Source organism: Calliphora vicina, chromosome 3 (genome assembly GCF_958450345.1).
Source record: "Calliphora vicina chromosome 3, idCalVici1.1, whole genome shotgun sequence".
Lineage (NCBI taxonomy): Eukaryota > Metazoa > Arthropoda > Insecta > Diptera > Calliphoridae > Calliphora > Calliphora vicina.
The window spans coordinates 46,305,074-46,324,793 of record NC_088782.1 but is presented as its reverse complement, the minus strand read 5'-3'; the positions used below and the strand labels follow the sequence as shown (position 1 = coordinate 46,324,793).

At 29.7% G+C, this 19,720-nt stretch overlaps 3 protein-coding genes across 4 annotated transcripts in view; 1 reads left to right on the top strand and 2 right to left on the bottom strand.

The window, feature by feature from the left end:
- skd (mediator complex subunit skuld) overlaps positions 1 to 12,259 on the bottom strand; it is a 74,839-nt gene extending 62,580 nt beyond the window's left edge. Inside the window, exons 1-2 of one of the 2 annotated variants that reach the window (XM_065506528.1) lie at positions 11,101 to 12,259; positions 804 to 1,515 (exon numbers count right to left, since the gene is read on the bottom strand). In XM_065506528.1, coding sequence (XP_065362600.1) covers positions 804 to 872 — 69 coding nt within the window. In that variant the 5' untranslated portion in view covers positions 873 to 1,515; positions 11,101 to 12,259. The remainder of the gene's footprint in view (positions 1 to 803; positions 1,516 to 11,100) is intronic. The other variant, XM_065506530.1, reaches the window with a different exon arrangement.
- Positions 12,260 to 14,012: 1,753 nt separating this feature from the next.
- On the top strand, positions 14,013 to 14,882 carry mRpL50 (mitochondrial ribosomal protein L50). The gene is made up of 4 exons (XM_065504879.1): positions 14,013 to 14,137; positions 14,204 to 14,286; positions 14,348 to 14,550; positions 14,620 to 14,882. Exons 1-4 carry the CDS (start codon positions 14,090 to 14,092, stop codon positions 14,853 to 14,855), a joined length of 570 nt encoding a protein of 189 aa, XP_065360951.1. The 5' UTR covers positions 14,013 to 14,089; the 3' UTR covers positions 14,856 to 14,882.
- Positions 14,874 to 16,708, bottom strand: Neos (Neosin). The gene is made up of 3 exons (XM_065504878.1): positions 16,222 to 16,708; positions 16,066 to 16,159; positions 14,874 to 15,659 (listed from the first exon to the last, which is right to left on the bottom strand). Exons 1-3 carry the CDS (start codon positions 16,647 to 16,649, stop codon positions 14,955 to 14,957), a joined length of 1,227 nt encoding a protein of 408 aa, XP_065360950.1. The 5' UTR covers positions 16,650 to 16,708; the 3' UTR covers positions 14,874 to 14,954.
- Between the last annotated feature and the right edge of the window lie 3,012 nt (positions 16,709 to 19,720).

Here is a 19,720-nt window from a genome sequence, read left to right as displayed (position 1 = left end):
TTTCAAATATTAGCCTGTACTCGTGACAACTGGGAAGTCTTACTCTCCGTTCCCTCCTTACCCTGGTCTAGATCTAAGCCATATCTTGCCAGTTCATCTGCTACCTCATTTCCCAGTATGTTACATTGCCCAGGTACCCAACACAATATAATTGACTAGTGTACCAATAACTCGTCAAGAGGTCTCCTGCAGTCTTCCACTAAGCTAAAATGGCATTAAGTGACATTTCAAAGCCTTAAGTGTCGCCTTACTAAATAGTCACTACAGACCCCTCAGTGACGTGTACTTTTATCAACTCTATGGCTTTCTAGATCTCTGCCTTATTTGGACTGCATATTTGGTTTAATGAAAATAACATCAGCGTTATTATTAATAATAATTTTTAGCACAAAGTTGTTTGACGTGTTTACTCTTACAAGTGTTTTGTAAGATCAAACAGCGTCAAATAAAATAAAACTAAATTGTTTTGAATCATCCAAAGTATTCAAATATATTTTATTTAGTGGTTACGTATTTTTCGTCAAATATTTGTCATGTGTGACCCTACCTTAAGTCTATTGAAATCAACTTTCCGAAGACCCCAAATTTTTTTTTTCACCAAAAATATTTACATAATTGTTACCAACTTTTTAAAACCTTCAGATTAATGGGTGTAATTAAAGTTTTTTCTTTGATTATAAAATAAAAATTCCGAGAAAAATGTAGTACATTTCAAAATTAAAATTTCCGTTACTGCTGTCAACACTGTTAATCTAATGAAAGTATAGAAAATAACGAGAAAAAAATGTAAACATACTACTCACCAAGGCAAAAAAGTTTGTATGGCAATCCTCCAAACTAGCGCCGTTAGTCTGATGTGATTGATGCGTCATAGTTCATAGATTTTGTTTGCTATACAACAGCTCCTCATTTTCTCAATTGTTGGTCTTAAATATTGTAGTTGTTGTTGTTGTTGTTTTTTGTTGTTATTATTGTATGATAATGATGGATGATTGACAAAGATAACAAACAACAATGGTATTGTTTTTTATATTTGTGTGTGTTTCTTTTTTTATTGTTGTTTAATCTGTTACGTTTTAATACGAACGTTTAGGCGTTTAATTTGTTTTTTATTTGTTTGTTCCGAGTGTTAATTGTTTAGGTGGCAAATTTTGTATAAAATTCTTCTTGTGTTTTTAATTTTCTTGTAACAATTGGAAGAAGAAGGCGATTTTGTAATACATTGATATTTTGTACTTATTCTTGTGGTATTATTTCTTATTTGCTGTTATTTATTTTTTTATTTTATTTAACAGTATTATAAAACACACACACAAACACTGTGATACAATTTGAATTAAACTGTAAAGATACTCTCACCAGAGAGCCTATGTAGATATAAGAGACATCTATTGCAAGAGAGATAGATGGAGGGAGGGGAGAGTTGTTATAATTCAAATACAAGTTGATCACTTTATTTTTTCATTTAATTTTGTTTATTTTTGTTGTTGATGATGATGTTGCTTTTATCTTTGGCTGTAGGTAAAAGAATTTTGTTTTTATTTATTTGTTGTTGTTAAATTACTTGGGATTTTTTATTTGCGGTAGCTGTTAATTGCTTGCTTGCTTTTTATTTATTTTACACTGAATTAGCACCAACACTGAATTAAATAGATATTTTTTTTAAACAACAAAAAATAATCGTCAAATATAATATTATCAAAACAAATGACCACAACAACAATATTTTTATTATACGTAGGTCGTTGGCTGTTTTGCTCTTTTCTTTTTATGTGGTTTTATTTGCCAAAACGAAAATACCTACTACTACATACTTGTGCAAAATATTGTACGAAAAAAGTGAATAATATTATTTACTTTTTTTAATACATCTCTCACACGCGCATGTTAATGACATTTTCACTTTGTTTTTTTAACTAGGTAGGTAGGCATGTATAAATAACGAAACGTCCCCGAATGAACAACGCGTTTTAATATGATTATACCTATAGATATGACTGTAAAATGTAATTTTTTTTTTTTTTAAATACAATTTCTTATTGTGATGCTGTTGTTGTGGTATTTGTTTTTAATACATTTGTTTATTATTGTTATTTATATTATTTATGTTTTTGTTTTGCTCATTTTCATCATCACTTTTTTTGTATGCATTTATTACTACCAACATGGCAAAAAAAAAAAACAACACAAATTGTGTGTAAGAGGAAAATGTAAATAAGGGTACTAAAATGTTATTTTTTTTTTTGAAGAGAGGTGTAGCAAAAAGAAGAGAGCAATTTGAGTACGAAATAAAAGCTCAGAAAAATATTTTTTTTTGTTATAAGTTTGGTATCGTTAAATTCATCGACGTAGACAGCAAAAATATCAAAAAATAACAATAACAAAAAGAAAAAATTCACAATATTACACTCTTGTGTTTTAATAAGTTGAGTTTGTTTGTGTGTACAGTGGAACATTATGTTGTGTACATATTTAGTTTAGCTACACTTTATACAATAGGTACATTGTTGTTTTTGTTTTTCCTTTATTTTTGTGTTTTTTTTCCCCGATTTATGTTCATACATGTATGAAGCAGCAGCAACCAACCGTAGACGACGACTGTGTGTAATATATGGATGGCATGATGACGACAAAAAATATATTTATGAAATCAATGCTTCTTCTTTTCGTTATTGTTGAATCTTTTTTTTTATAAAGATTTTATGGGTATTTTCACTTTTTTTGTTTTTTGCATTTTTTTAATGTACAAATTTTTTGTGAGCATGAAAAGTATTTCAATATTTTTTAACACTTTAATATTTTTTTTTTTTTAATTTTTACCAATATCTTTTTATTATTTCTTGAATACAAAATTACTCAATGTAGAAATTTTCTTTATTTTTTGCAAGACAAAAAAAAATAATGTAGAAAGAGTATTAAAAGCAAAATGTTAACAACCGTATACGACTACTGCCCAACGAATGAACAACGACGACATCGATTGTCTACACAATGGAAATTTTGCTTGTTTTGCTTTATTGTATTTTTTGTTGTTGTTGTTTTTTTACTTATTGTTTCAGTGTTGCCATGTTGCGAGGTGAATAATACCAACACAAATGAAAAAATACGTTGAATCATTAATGAAGAGAATTTATTTGCATACAGGAGAATGGCTAATTGTCATTTACATTTAATTAGGTAGGTATGTGTTTGTGTTTTTAATAAAAATAATTTCAAATTCATTCAGATCTATTCAAATTTATTTAGGAAATTAAATACCTAGTTATTTAAATTAGTTTCCAAAAAACTGAAAAATTTCCAAACAAAACAAAACAAAAAAAATAAAGTTATTAAATACATATTAAGATAAAGAACCAAAATCATTTGATTTACGATCTGATTTAGAAACAGGAAAGCAAAACAATTTTAAAATTTTTGTATGCAACTTTGTTGTAGCAACAGTGATTACTGAGTTGACCGCCCTTGGCCGAGTGAACTCGGGTAATACCGAGTTCAACTCATCAATCAGCAGCAGTGATTGCTGAGTTGATAGCCCTTGGCCGAGTGAACTCGGGTCATACGGATTTCATTCTTTTTGATTCTATTGATAGATCTATTTATATTCTTTAAATTGTACTGTTTGCTTTGTGTTTGTCAAGGTAAAACAATATTTACCAAATATCCATTTTTCAATATTTCATAACATTGATGGAAAATAAAAAACCTATAAATTTCTTTGCCATATTTTCAAAATAAGGTCTTTGATTATTCCTTTATCTAATGCAAAAATGTCCAGCTACCCGCCCTTGCCCCATTTTCTACTAGATGTAAAATTTTGAAAAAAGCCGGGGTTCTAAAAATTTTTAAAAAATTTAAAAATTAACTTAAAAAAAAAAATTTTTTAATATTTTTTTGAATATTTTAAAAAAAAAATTTTTAATCTTTTCTGGAATAATTTTAAATAATAAATAAAAGCCTTTAAAAATAAATTTAAAAAATCGAAAAAAAAATTTTAAAAAGCTAAAGCTTTGTGATTGAAAATTTTTAATTACAGTGAGACCTCGATTATCCGTAATGGTCGGGACCAGGAGCATTCTGGATAATCAATTTTCCCGGTTAATTGAATAACAATTTTAAGTAGTTTTTTTAATACATAGTTTTTCGATAATGACATTTACGGCTCTATATTGCTCTGATCCATCAGTTGGATCAATATCGTCCAATTTGGTGGACAAACTTTCACAATAACGTTTTCAGCATTAAGGCAAACTGCTCTCAGGTAAACAATTTCAAAAAAATTCTGTTTAATCTCCATTATCTCATTGGTGAGTTTTTTCATTGATATAAATTCATTTAATTTTTCCACGAAAATTGTAGCAGCATTAAGTTTGTGAATACAATGTCGCTTTTTTATTTAATTTTGAGTGAAATATTTTAGCCTTTTCTTCGCTGTTAATCCAGAAATTGGAGTTCCTTTAAATCTTTCCTTCCGGAACCATTCATAAACAGAAAATGCAATAGAGGGAATTCCCCTTTTTCGTTTTATTCACATTGTTCAAATTGATTGTTCAAAGATAATCGAAAAAAAAATGCTTATAATCCCGGATAATAGAGGTAAATACGGTTAATCGATGCAAAAAAATTAAATCGATCCAAAAATATTTAAATTTTCTTTCCCTGTTAATTGATGTTACTTGTGATTTTGTGCGCGCACAGCTCCATTAACAAGTCGAACACGAACAAATCGCACTCACAAATCAGCCGTGTGTGGGGAGCTTAACCCATAAGTAGGCACCTAAAAGGCGGTGAACCCTTTCCAAAAACTCATTTCACAGGTTGATCAATTATCTATCATATGTCTTTTAAATTTTTAAAAAGTAAGAACTCAAATGGCACCACTATGCGTCGTAGCCGGTAAAGGCAAATTCAATCTCGGAATAACTCCAAAAGCATATCCTTCTGGGATATAATCGGAGTAGACATCTTAATGACGTCATACAATACAGAAATGCCTCGGTGTAGAGGCAAAATACAGCCTATGATATATGATAAAACGAACGTTCTTATGATGTAGGAACAGATCATTCTGGGATTACAGAAATATCTGGGGGAAGAGGTTAAATGAAGTACCCTGAGTAAACGAATTTTCATTCTTTGTAGGAAATCAAAGATATGTCAATTTCATCGGAGTATATCGGAGAAGCAGTTTAGAACAATATTCATTGAATCATCGTTTATTTAGAAGTAATAAGATAAGATTTCTCAAATGTTTGTCTTTTAATATCCAATAAGAAAACCATCGTGGTAATATTGGTGAACACTGAACATTTTTAGCTGCGGTCTAACATTTTGGTTTCCATTTTGGCCAATGGCATGGGATTAACCAAATTGTTACGCTTTCAAAATGTAACATGAAGATGACCACATATTGATGGTTAATTGAAACCAATTGATATCCAATAAGAAGACTATCATTCGTTAGATAGGTACATATTGTGTTTACTTGATAATAGTGACCGAACACTGGATATTTTTTTGCCACGTTTCAAGCTTTTCTTTCATTTTTATTCAACAATGGAGATGGAGGCTATCTCGGTCTATATGTGTTTATTAGCTGATACAAAAAAATTTCTTGGAAGTGTTTTAAAAAATTACAGAGATTTCAGACAAACAGATTGTGGTTAACAAACAACTAAAATAGTAATGAAATTGTATAAAGCCAAAGAAAGTGTGTCACACTCGGCGAAGTATTACAAATTTAGCAAACTTTGGCATAAGTTAAACTAGTTAAAAGAAAATGTTCATTCCCTGTATATACCTATTATAAATAATTTTTTTTTCGCCACATATTGTTAGTGTCCAAATTCTACGAAAATTGGCAACTCTTAGGGTAACTCATGGGATATTCTCTTACTTTAAATAAAACTAATAACAAAATTATAAAAAGAGCAAAATTATTAACAAAATATCGAACCAAAATTAGAAGGTGCGAATTTGATAGCAAGACCGACACAACAGATACATTATAAAAAAAAGTTTTTCAATTGCTAATGTTATGTTTTTGTTTAAAATTTTCAATTCCAGTTAATATAAATTATTTATTTACGTAGGTTTAATTTAGCATGATAAACTTTTTATACTAAACTTTATTTATTTGCTTGTTTTTCTCTAGATTTGTGTAATTACAAAGTGTTTTTATTTACTGTCTGTATGTATACAATACTTTTTTTTTCTTTTATTTTACACAAGTTATTTAGGTTTCTTTTGTCTATTGTTGCTTTGTATGAGAACTTAAAATCAAGTCGAGGGCGATGCACGCACACAAGAGTTCGCTTCAAATACACACAACCAAAGAGGAACCAACAAAAAAAAGATGAAAACACTTTACACTGAATATAAGAAAAAAAAAAACAATATAAAAAAATTTGTAATAACACAAATATTACTCTGCTTCGTTATTCAGTGAGAGAGATATTGGAAGAAAAGTCTCACACATAAAAAAAACAACAATAGTTCATACATAACTATATATTTATTTTTTTGTTGTGTTTATGTTTTTGTTTTCATCAACTATTAATGGGAGGAATGGAGACGATGACAACACACTGCAAAAGGAGAGAGGGTGTTGTTGTTTATTTCTCATATGACTCTTGCTTGGTAGAGCCGCAATTATCGAGCAAGTAACCAAGCAAATATCAAACGAAGCATCAGAATAGCTTAAATACGTATACAATTCAAAATATAAAAACATTTATTTATTATGGTTTCACTTTAATTTCTAAAAATTGTTTAATAATTCAAAAATTTTATGAAAATAATGATTAAAGGCCTTATTCATAACTAATTTTTAAATTTATCAAAGGTTAATAAAACTAATTTTGTATGGAAATTTTGTTTTATAAGTTAAGTTTTTAATATGACTAAAAGCCAATAAGAAAAAAAATGTAGTAAATGCAATTATTTAGCAATTTATCACCGAAATCTAAATTTTCTGACAAATAGGTATGAAGGACAAATTTTATAAACTTTTTTTCTTAAAAATTTCAGTTTTGTTAGAATTCAAAAGCAAGTTTCGAAAGAATTAATTCTTAATTCAATTTTCAAAATCAAATTATATATTATAATCATTCACTATGAATGAATTGGATGTCTTAATTCCTTAGTTCTACAAATTAATTAATTGAATTCATTCCTTTCGAGAATTCATTCTTTATAGAATGAAGAAGTCGATTTTGTGAATGGATTTATGAAATGAATGGTTGAAATTTGTTTATTCCGATTTAAGATTTTAGTGAATTAGCTCAAATTTAAATAATTCGAAGCTTTGTTCATAAGTCTTAATGTTGACATTAAAACCAAAAGTATATTAACAATAAACAATATGCTGTGCTAATGATTAAAAACACTCATGGTAGCCTGAATTTGTGATTGTCATTAAGTCTAGATAACGAAGTCAAAGTGCGTAACAGAGTTTTGAGATTTTTTTTTACATAAAAGAGCAAAGAAATTACTGAACTGGGAGCCAATATCATTTATGTTTGCAACTTTCACTGCTGTTGAAATGTTATTATGTGACAAATAAGTATTCAAATTAACCTCTAAAGAACTGAAAATAAACCGAAAAATTAAAATCTGTCTAATTGGAAATAAAAAAAAATTGTTCCAACTGTAGCGGCAGTGCAAACTATTGATATTTTAAACAACATTAGCTTATATAGGGCAAGAAACGAAAGTTATTGCGACATAAAAAAATAATGTGACAGTTTTTTTTCAAAATTGAAAATTGTTCAAAAAAAAATATATAAAATAAAATGTTCGATGCTCATTCTACTATTCTGTTCTATTTCAAATTGTGTCTTCTTTTCAAAAATTAATTATTAAAAAATTCATAGAAGAATTTTGGCAAAAAATAAAGAAAAAACAAGTAAGAGAGCTATATTCTGCTGTGCCGAATCTTATATACCCTTTGCCATTACTTATTTTTATATTTTTAGATAAACAAAATTTTTTTTCCAATGTTTGTTTTTTTTTTTGATTTTTTGGAAAAAAAAATTTTCGAATTGTTTTTAAAAATTTTTTTTTAAATGTAAAATTTTTTTTTTTAAATATTTAGCAAAAAAAAAATTTGTGGAAAAAAAATTCGGGTTAAATTTTTTTTTTCGATTTTGATCCATTGTAGGTCCAACCTACTATATACAAATCGTTGTAAAGGTCTTTGAAATATCTATCTTTAGATATCCCTATTGTATATATTAATGACTTGGTAATCCAGATATGTATAGTTCAAAAATAGGTACAAAATCGAGGTTGTCCTGGTTTTTTTCTTATATCTCAGCAGAATTCCGGAGATATTGATGTATGAATCGTTTTCAGTCAGACAGACGGACGTGGCTTAATCGACTCCGCTATCTATAAGGATCCAGAATATATATACTTTATAGGGTCGGACAAACTTATATACACCCTTCACACAAAGGTGAATGAAGGGTATACATTTTAGCTGATTTTTTTGGAAAATTAAAATTTTTGTAATGCATTAAAATTTTAGTTCATGCTTCTTTTTTAATGAAATTTTACAGTTACAGTGCACTCGCGGTAACGTGAACACCGCCTAAAGCGAACAAGCTTTTGTTTACATTGACTACTCTGTAACGTGAACAAACTCAGAAAGCTCTATAACGTGAACAATTTTTGCCACTGCATTTGATTTCTAAGCTGGCTAAACTACTGAAATACATACATTAAATTCGATTTTTAAAGTTTTGGGAATCCTCTTATATAAAAAATATGTTTGTATCCGCTAAATTTGTTTTTGTATGGCAACGAATGAATAGTTTTATTTGCTATGTAATTTTATATCAATGGATATTTTCTCGTGATCTCGTTGTATTTTAAACAATAATTTTTGTTTTATATTTTAATACTGAAAATAATAATAAAAGAATTTCACGTTCAAACGAGTAAATTTTATAATTTTTCCATGAAATTCTACAATCGCCAACGTGAACAATTTCACTAACATGAACTTCCTTGGTTTTAATTAGTTCACGTTACCGCGAGTGCACTGTATATAGACATCTGTGATTTAAAAATGAAAAGACCGGCGCGAGTTTCTAATTTTTTTTAAAGCATCTAATCATTAAGAGAAATTTAAACTTAAAAATTTATTTACATTAAAATTAGTCCTATTTGGGAATGGTCTTGACCTCGCAGTAATTTTTAAATACATATTTTTCTTTTATAATATTTTCTTAAATATTACCTTTCTGATAAATTTTTTATTTTCGGTACAACTAAAAATTAATTTTGAAACAAATTTTCGACTGCACATAACTTTTGACTCAGAAAAAAATTAAAAAAAAATTCTTACAATTGATAATTTGTTGTTGAATAAAAATAATTTATTTGCAAAAAAACATGGAACCGCTATTAGCAAAAAAGAGTAAGTGATTTAAAACAAACTAAAATTTTTATTTTCAAATGCAAATATGTAAATCCTTCTAATGGATTTCATTAAGGTACCTATACCTATTAAAAACTTTCCAGAACCATCATTTGGCATCGTTTTCAAATTTTTATATACCCTGGGTCGTAAAGTTCAGATTCAAAACTTAACTCAATAACATTTCATCTATAGCTATGGGATCGGGCTATCCGTATAGATATGACAAAGGGGTGTCTGCTTAACAATCATTGCTGTTAGATCAATAAAGATCTTAGCTAAAATATATCACTTTTAAAAACACAAACTTTTATAGGTACTTTAAAAATTATATATTATTTTAAATCAGTCAATCTTATTCGATTATGCCAAGTAAGTCTGAAAAAAAATCACAATACGTTTGTTATTTATTGAAAAGGTTACGAAAATGAATTCCAATTAGAATCATAAAATTTCAGTATGCCGTATTTCTTAATGAGAGCGACCAAGATTAAGATTTGAGAATCATATGGCTAGTAGGGACCCAAAAAAAACAGAATTAATTCATATCATAGTTTTCACAATGTTGTAATTATTTGTAGATACTAACTTAAGGGAAAAAATATGTCATTAACCTCTCCATTTTGAAATTTTAATAATTTTTCGCAAAGAAACAATATTCAAAGTTCCCTGATAAAAATTGATTATAATAACTTTTCTTGAACAGAGAAATTCTAAATATTTTTGCTCATTTCTATTATCATGATATGATACATAGTTGTTTTTGTTTTTAATGAAAATTATGATGGCAAAGTATTTTGTAGTTTCAATATTTTTGTGCTGCTCTCATCTTGCTTTTGGGGCTTTTTTTTCTTGTTTTTCTTCTGTTTAATAATATACAAAGAAAAAAGAAGAATAAAACGAACGTATACTTTACTAGTGATATTACTGACTCTGTTGGTGGTGTAAAGGAGCTCGTTTGCTGGTTTTATACGTATTTTTTCTTATTTTTTTTTTAGTTATTTTTGCCAACTTATTGTACAAAGTTAATAATGTATGTGCTCCATCCATCCATACAATCAACCAGCTCACGAATGAACGAACGAAATGACAAACAACCGCACACACAAAACAAAATAATAAAAAAAAAAAACACAAAAATAAAAGAAAGACAGAAAACACAAATGAACTTCTACTTCACGTTGAATTGCTGCTGCTACTGCTTTGCTGTAGTTGTTGTTTTACTTTTTTTTTGCTTTTTGTCGTTGCCGTACTCAAAGTAGTCTTCTTTCTGCTGTTTTTATATGTTTTTCTTCCCTTTTAACGGAAATAGCAAAAGAGAACATAATAATAAAAAAAAAATTGCAAAATTACGCGTCATATAGGAATTTTTTCCTTTTGATATTTAAAATCGATCGAATATTTTTTTCTTATTTGCAACTTTGCATTTTTTATAAACATCTTAAATTTTTTTTGCTATTATTTACTTATTTCTCATATATGCACCTTGTATAAAAGATAGCAAGCAATATTATTTTGATTTTTTTTTTTGAGTGTATTATAGTTTGCTCATTAACAATTTTTGCTCCACTTTCCATTCACTTGTGATTTTTCTAATCGATATTTTTTTTAATATCTCTTAAAACACTTTTTTGTAACACTATTTGAAACACTTTTATATAAAAAATTATTATAAACACCTTAAGCGGATATGCCATTTGATTTGTTAATTACCGTAATAAATTATTTCATTTAATATTAAATAAAACGAAGGGGACACAATTTTTCTTTAAAACGCGTTAGAGCAACATTGACGACGACATGACGTTTGCGACTGCGACGACTATAGAATTGAAAATGGCGTTGGCGAGCAGAAATATACAGATTTTTTTGTCTTCTATTATACAGCCACACATGGTTGCATTTTTCAGTACTTGTAACTTTTAAAGAGTTAAAAACAAATTCAATTAAAATTTCTTATTGTTATTTATGCCATAAATTTAATAAATCAATAATTTATTTGCAGTAAATTGCTTTTGGTTTATTGTTAAAAACTGTTTTTTAACGACATTTTCTTACGTTTTGCAACCCTGCATTATCATTGTTGCCATTTCTTTCAAACACATATACAGCAGTCACTCACGCACACTACGACATATTCCTAGTAAAGCCGTATATATTTACACATACACTATGACAAAAATAATTGATTTTCTCTCACTGCAATAACAAAACAAGTAAAACTTTCCCTTAATTTACATGACACTTTGTTCTTTCGTTAATCAATATTATTGAATTTTCTTTTTATTCACACGTTTGTTTATAGTTTTTAACGATATTTTCTTAATTTTTAAAACTTTTAAAGCAACAATTAGCTTATAAAATTGCGTTTTTTCTTGTTAACAATTTTTTTATTCTTTTTTTATGTCAATACACCATCGTACTCTTTTTCTCTTGAATCTTTTTGCAGCTAAAGCACTATAGTTTTGTCACTTTCTTTCATGTTGTCGGCAAAAATTCACCCACACACACACACTTTTACGAGAAAAAAAGAGACTTACATCTATACACACACACACATTCGCACTAGCAACAATGCCAAATATCTGTGTGTAACCTTGTCATAAAACACAAATTACTTTTTTTAACTTTGTTTTTCTTCTTAAGAAACTGTTTTAAAAAAAATACTTTTTAACTTTTCAGTATATTTAAAAAAATGTGCAAATTCTTTGTAGACTTTATTTGTTCTCAACGAATGCAATTTGTTTTCAAGTTCACAGAAGTTTGTCTGCTGCAAAGAAGTAAAAACGAAACTGATTCGATTGCTCTTCTTTAATAAAGTTGAGCTGCCTCATCAAGACAAAAAAGTAACAAAAAAAAAAGAGAAAAATAATCCAATTATTTGTAAACGTACGTTCAGTGAAGGCTTTCAGAGTTGCTACTATAAGTACTGAATAACAATTCGGCAGCTGTGTAGAGTAATGCATTGAGCACATTGAAGACAGCAGGCTACACGACTACACGAACACAAATTCTGCTGGCTGGAGTTGTAGTCGCTACTGAATTATTTTAAAGACGACAGACAGCTAGCTACAAAGTAAACAGCTGATTTATAATTCAGTGGTGCCACTTCAATAAAAAATAACCGTACAAAATTCCAAAGTAATTAAGATTTAAACAATTATTTTGAGTAAACATATATATATATGGTTATAATTAATTATGTACCTGTTATTAATTTACATCAATCAATATGGTTATCAAAAACTTCTCTTAATTAAGTAAAAAAAATATATTTTTTTTAAGCACTCATTTTTTTATTTACGTTTTTTATTATATTAGCAACACTATTTCTGCTTTGTAGTAAGTAGTTGACAGAAATAGAAATTAGTTTATTAATTCGGCTACAGCGGCAAAAGCAATCGTGTGGTCGTGTAGCTGTGCTGTCGTCAAAAGAATCGTCTTCATATAAACGTGTGTATGTATGTATTCTAATTTTGACAGATTGTAGTTGGTAGCCTGCTGTCTTCAATGTGTTCGTTCGTTCCATGCATAAGTAGTGAAAGAAAAAGAAGCTTGACGACAGCAGTAAAGTAATTTTGTCGACTTTCAAGAAAAGCCCCGGCTCACAAAAAGCATTTTTTTATAATTTTAGTTAGCTGAGTGAGACACACAAACAAACGTGAACAAATTATTGTGGGTCGAATTTTGACCACAGCGCTGATCCTAGATAATAATAATTTATTTTTCTTCCTCTTCCTTCTCATTATTATTATTATGAGATGTTGTTTGTGTGTGTGTTTGTTTTCTTGTCGTCACTTGCTTGATTGATTGATGATGATCCTTCTGGACTTGGAAGGACGACGACACCCACTACCTTTCTTCTAATTCAACAACCTCAGCAAAAAAATGTAAAAAAAAAGCACATTGCCTACTTTTAGGATGACAAATTTGCAATGACCTTGAAAAATTTGACAACGGTATTTGTGGTGAATTTCTGAAAACTCACCACGATTTTTTTATTCACCACGAATTTTATTCACCACGATTTTTATTCACCACGATTTTTATTCACCACGATTTTTATTCACCACGATTTTTATTCACCACGAATTTTATTCACCACGATTTTTATTCACCTCGATTTTTATTCACCACGATTTTTATTCACCACAAATTTTATTCACCACGAATTTTATTCACCACAAAAAATTTAGTGGTCGAGGGGAGGAGAAGAAAGAGGTTGCTTTTTTTTCTCCCCGCACGCACCCCCCGGTTTTTTTTCGTCCACAGTGTGTCCCAAGCTAGCGCGGTCGCCGCCGTCGTCCCCGCCTCGCTGTGTCGCTTCCGCTGTCCGTCGTTCTGTCGCCGTATCCCGGCTCTCTCTTTGCCGCACGCAGCAAGCAGCACCGATGCTTTTTCTAGAAAAAACCGGGTTCGTGGTATTTATGCGAACTTTAAAAAAAAAGAATATGGTAATTTTTTGAAGAAATTTCGTTCGTTTTGTCATCTCTAAAAAAGTGCTGCCAAATTTAGTTTGCACAAACATTCCCAAAAACTACATTATCGTCGGCCTTTAACAGCTGTTTTTATATTCTAACGCCGCTAGATATTTTATCAACGTTGAGTTCTGCTTCCTCAACCAACCGCATTAAGTAAAAAAAAATATTAAAATCGAAAATTATAAAAATGCAAGCAAATTTAAGTAAAACTTTATGCAATTTATTACAAAAAAGTGTAAGTACTACTTAACTAAATACCAGTTATATTAAAACTTAAACTATTTTGTAAATTTTCATTTAGAACACCTGGTCCAGATGTTATTCAACCAAGGCAAAAACAGTCGGCCAAGTTGAGTCAATGGCGCAATCCATAAGTGATAAAGGGTAAAAATTAATACAAAATAGAGTTATACATATTTAACATTATTTATGAATTTTCTTGTAGATTCCTAAGACCTCACAAAGCTTATGAGGCTCCCTCCAATGTCGCCGAAAAGGTACAGGCCATATGCGCCACTTTGCAAATGTCCAACAAACAGGATTACAGTCTTAAAAGTCTAGAGGAGAAATTTAAATTTTTACAGGCCTGTTTCAACGATTTCCAACACAGTGTACCCAACTCTCAAGTGCATGAAGTGAAGACTGTGGGTAAGTACTTTGAATTTTAATAAAATTTTTAATAAAGTGATAGATTAATAAAATTGTGTTTTTGAATAGGTGATGTTATTAAGTTTTATGAAACTTCTGTTAATACTACTGTGCCATACGATGCTCTGAAACAAATGCAACTACCCGAAAATTTGCATATCCAATATGATTATGTGAGATTCAATCCCGAAAAGGATACCAAGTTTAATGGACAAACTGCATTCCCCAAGAGTTCTACTCTGGTGACCGGTCTTAAATATCGCGGCAAATATGACGGTCATGAAGCTAAACGTTCATGGCCTTAAGAGAAAAATACAACATAATTTGCGTTATTAATTATTTACTTTTGTTTTAATTTATAAAATACGTTAAAAGAGAATATTCATTTATTACATGTTATTCAATTAAAATTTCATTAAGTTTTCCACGGTGGACACCAAATTGGAATCCATCAACGAATCTAAAGCCTTTTGTACTCGCACATCACTGAGTAAGTCCAAAATACGTTCATCTTGCTGTACGGCCTCCAATGTTGGATACAGTAACTCGTAATGAGTTTCAGCAACAGAAGGTTTATTAAGAATATTAAGAATTTTCTTTTGTAGCTCAATTTCTGGATCAGGGGTAGATTTTATCATGTCCTCAGCAGCATCACCCAGCTCTACCTTAAGTTGTAGCTCGCGTCTCTGTTGCAGATATTTAATAATACGATCGTATTGCAAAACTGTTAGAGGCATATTGGAGGCTAATAGATTTAGCAACATTTGTATTGCATCTGGATGACGTTCTTTTAATGGTGGTGCCATGTAATTAGATGGATTGGCTGGTATAATGGGTACAGAATTGGGTAAATGTTGTTGCACATTCATTGGGATCTGTGCTACATTACGCATCTGTTGCTGTTGTGGATTTACTATACCGGCTGCTTTTTCTCGCATAATTTTCTTGCGCATATCATCATTTATCAATTGTATGGCATCGTCAACGGGCATATTACGATGTTCGGCCGGTTGGCCATATAATATGTTGACGGTTATGCTGTTATGTTCCTCATGCTGATTCGTGACGAGGATGGCGTACGAGCAGTCACGTGAAGCAATATTAGAAAGCTGAAAGTACAAAAATAATAAAAAGAAAAAAATTAAGATATGTAACTACAGTCGGCTGTGCCGAATCTTAAGATAAAGATTCAAAATTATTTTTTTTTTCCAGAAAAATGTTAGGGTGATAAAAAAATTTGACTTTAAAATATTTTTCAAGATTTGACGAATTGTCTGTCCGCATTTCTATGGCATTATATACGTTTTTGGAAAGGTCTTTGAAATATTTATCATTAGATATATATCAAAAATCTAGATAGTCGTGATATTTTCCTTGGATCTTGTGGGCCGATTTTCCCGAATTTAAATAGCGACCGAAGCGGACTATATCGGATATATTGATGTATCCATCATGTATGTAAATTACTTGGGGGCTTCGGAAAGTTGCATTTGTGTAAAAATATTTTCAACTTACCACTTTACCCAACGGAACATCAGCATTGGGAAATAAAACATCAACCCTTAAATTTAAACGCTTTAAACGATCTTCAATCATTTCGGCATATTTTCTAAAATAATAAAAAAATCAATATTTTAGTCATCAATAATAACAAGATTTTCAATTACTTACGTATTTTTACGATCGACTACAATGATTTCACAATCATTAAAATTTGAATTATCCGCATTGTCCATACCACCCACTGCTGCCTGAGGCATTACTCCGACGCCACCTTGAACCGCTTGTTGCCAATTGTTGGAACCTGTATTTGTATTCTGTTGGTTCTTCTTAGATGTGCCAGCATTGCGTACCGTAATGGTATTTCCTTTGAAAGTGGATTTTGTCAGAGCAGCGGCAACTTTGTTGGCCATCTCTTCCGATTCGAATTGCACAAAACCGAAATTTTTCTGCACCAACGAGGCTAGAACTTTGCCATAAGGTAAACAGATACTTTCCAACTCCTCACGGGTGCATTGTGGTAAATTGCCAATAAAAATGCGATGGTTCGCCTTATTGGGATCTCTGATAATTGCTAGATTTGGTTTATCATCAGCCATGTTACTTTTTGTTTTTACTTTTGTTTTATTTTCAGAAAATTAAAAATTTTGCGGATGAAATTTTTTGTAAACAAATCGAATTTTTCACAAATAAGAAGTCTTCATCTTTTTTGGAAAAATTCACTGTGGTGTGGTAACACAAAATATAAATGGCTGATTAGAGTAACAGTCGATAATAGCGTTCAAAAATGTAAACATTCAAAGATTGCAATGTTGTCAATTCATGTGTAATTTCACGCAATTCCCTCTACTTAACAGAAATTTAGATATCGACCCTTTGAACGAAATTATCGTATGTAACAAAACCAAATTTTACTGGCGATCGTTATTATTATTAAATTTCTTTGCTTTGGCTGGTATCATAATACCAAATTTTAAATGCGATACAATACCGATTTATTAAATTTCACATACGATAAAATTAACTTAGTAATATTTCCATAAATATAGCGAATATAAGTATAATATATGACTATAAGAAAATGTAACATATGGTAATTACGCGCATTTTCAAATCTTAGGTAAAAGATAGGGAACTTTTTAATTTATATCGTAGGTTCAAAAATTTGAAAATTAATTTACATGAAGACAGCCATCATTGTCATCACAGTTATCATAAGATCGAATAATTATTTCAGGAGATATTTAAGATTCTAGTAAGTTAGTGATGTAAATGAGTTTCTAATATATTCGCCTTCATCCCCACGGAATATAAAAATACAACCCGTAAAATTAATATTCCATTAATATTTTGCGACATCGAACGTTAGTGCTGTTTAAACAAAATTAGATATTGGTGACCTTGTGTAATTCAGAAGTGCAACTTATACCATGTTCACACGACGGCATTATTCGTCATTCAAGCTCTCATTCGTCATTCAACCCCCAATTACGAACTGAATTACAGTTACCTTATGAATTATGAACGAATGACTGTCATCTCTAATTTTTTATCGTTTATTTATCTATCAAAATCAGCAGTCCAAACAAAAATGTCAAAACAAAATAAAGAAAAAGATTTTTGTATTAAATAAATAAATTAAAAGAAATAAAAAGTCTGATTAAAGTTAAAATCATTTGTAGAAGTAGCAGCTCTGCCATTCTTTCAGCCCATACCTCTAATAAAGCCCGCTCGCTGCCCTGGTCCCACTTGCTTGCACTTTTTCTTTTTTCTAATAATGAAAATAATAATTAAATTATATTTGTTTAATTAATAATGCTACAATTTTATGTTTTTACTTACCTTTTTTATCCATTGCCAAATTACAAATTTAAAATTCGCACCAAACAAACAAAATAAACAAAACATGTAAACAGAAGAAAAACAAGTAAGAGTGCTATATTTTTTAAATTTTAAAAAAATTTTTTTTTAGATTTCAAAATTTTTTTTTTAAATTTTAAAATTTTTTTTTTTTAAATTTTAAATTTTTTTTACCGAATTTGACCCATTGTAGGTCCAACTTACTATGGTCTTATATACGTCGTTGAAATATCTATTTTTGAAATATCTATCATTAGATATCCATATTGTCTATATTAATGTCTTAGTAATCCAGATATAGGTAAAAAATAGGTCAAAAATCGAGGTTCTCTTGGTTTTTTCCTCATATCTCAGCCATTTGTGGACCAATTTTGCTGATTTTAAATAGCAAAATTCTTGAAAGCATGTCTGACAGAATTATTGAAGATTTGGATCCCGAAGATATCTGGGGTCTTCAGAAAACTGATTTCAACAGACAGACAGACAGACAGACGGACATGGCTTAATCGACTCCGCTATCTATAAGGATCCAGAATATATATACTTTATAGGGTCGGAAATGAAAAATGTAGAAATTACAAACGGAATGACAAACTTATATATACCCTTCTCACGAAGGTGAAGGGTATAAAAACAAGAAGAAGAAATAAATAAATGTCAAACTGAATTACGAATGTTGTCGTGTAAACAGGTTGATTCGCAATCGTAATTCAAAACGCGAATTAAGTAATTCAGACTGCCGTGGAAACATGGCATTACAATAATCCAGGCGACAACACTGAGACATTGTCAAAAATAGTATGTATTAAAAATAAATATATAAAAAAATTATAAAGAGGTTCACTACAATTATTATGCTTGTGATACATTAATGTATCATTTTAACTTAATTAAATTTTAAAATTTTTAACGGTTTCTAAATCAATTAGAGCAGAGAAATTATTTGTCGATCTCTCGATAGCAAATTAGTCTCTAATTGATTTAAGTTATCGAAATTGTTTTAAAGCGATAACATAAACAAAACATTTACAGTTACTTTACTTACAACTTTTTAGCAGAGTCACGAAATCATTATTTAGTTTCTTTAAAAAAATTATAAATAAATATGTGTTCAATTAATGATAGTGATGCTACGTACTGTTCTGAAGTAGAAGAATTAATAAAAGGTGAATATATTTTAAACATAATTTTATGCAATAATATAATTTTTGTCCAACAATATCAAGCAACTTCTAAACTGGAGAAGTCTAGTAAAAATGTGCCATTACGACGATCTGAACGTCTGTCACAGAAACTTAATGCGTCACAAGCATTTTCCTGGAATAATGTGCGCATTACCAGAACTGGCAGGGTATTTAAAACGGGATGTATACATTGTCCAAGTCAGCGTACACAGGATGTTGCAAATAATGAGACGGCAAAAGTAAATAATAAATGTACTCAAGACATTTTTAGCAGCCAAGATCTAAGAGAAGACCAAGAGATTTTACATTCTGAATTTTACTGCAATCAATATAATATTTCTTTAAATAATAATCTGAGTTGCAATAGTAAAAGTGTTAAGCTTATAAAAGCAAAAAGAGACGTACTACCTTTAGATTTGTCAAATAAATCAAAAGTGTCAATGAGAGAAACGTCTCAGGTGGAACTTGATATTTTAAATGCGGCAAATGACTTGGAATATAGCAAAGTTAAAAATAATATAGAAGTGGCTAAACATAATGTTAAAGGTAAGAACATTGCAATTTTAGTTACCTTCCATATTTATAAATGAGAGTTTTGTAGAAATGTTGGAACTTTATAATGTATA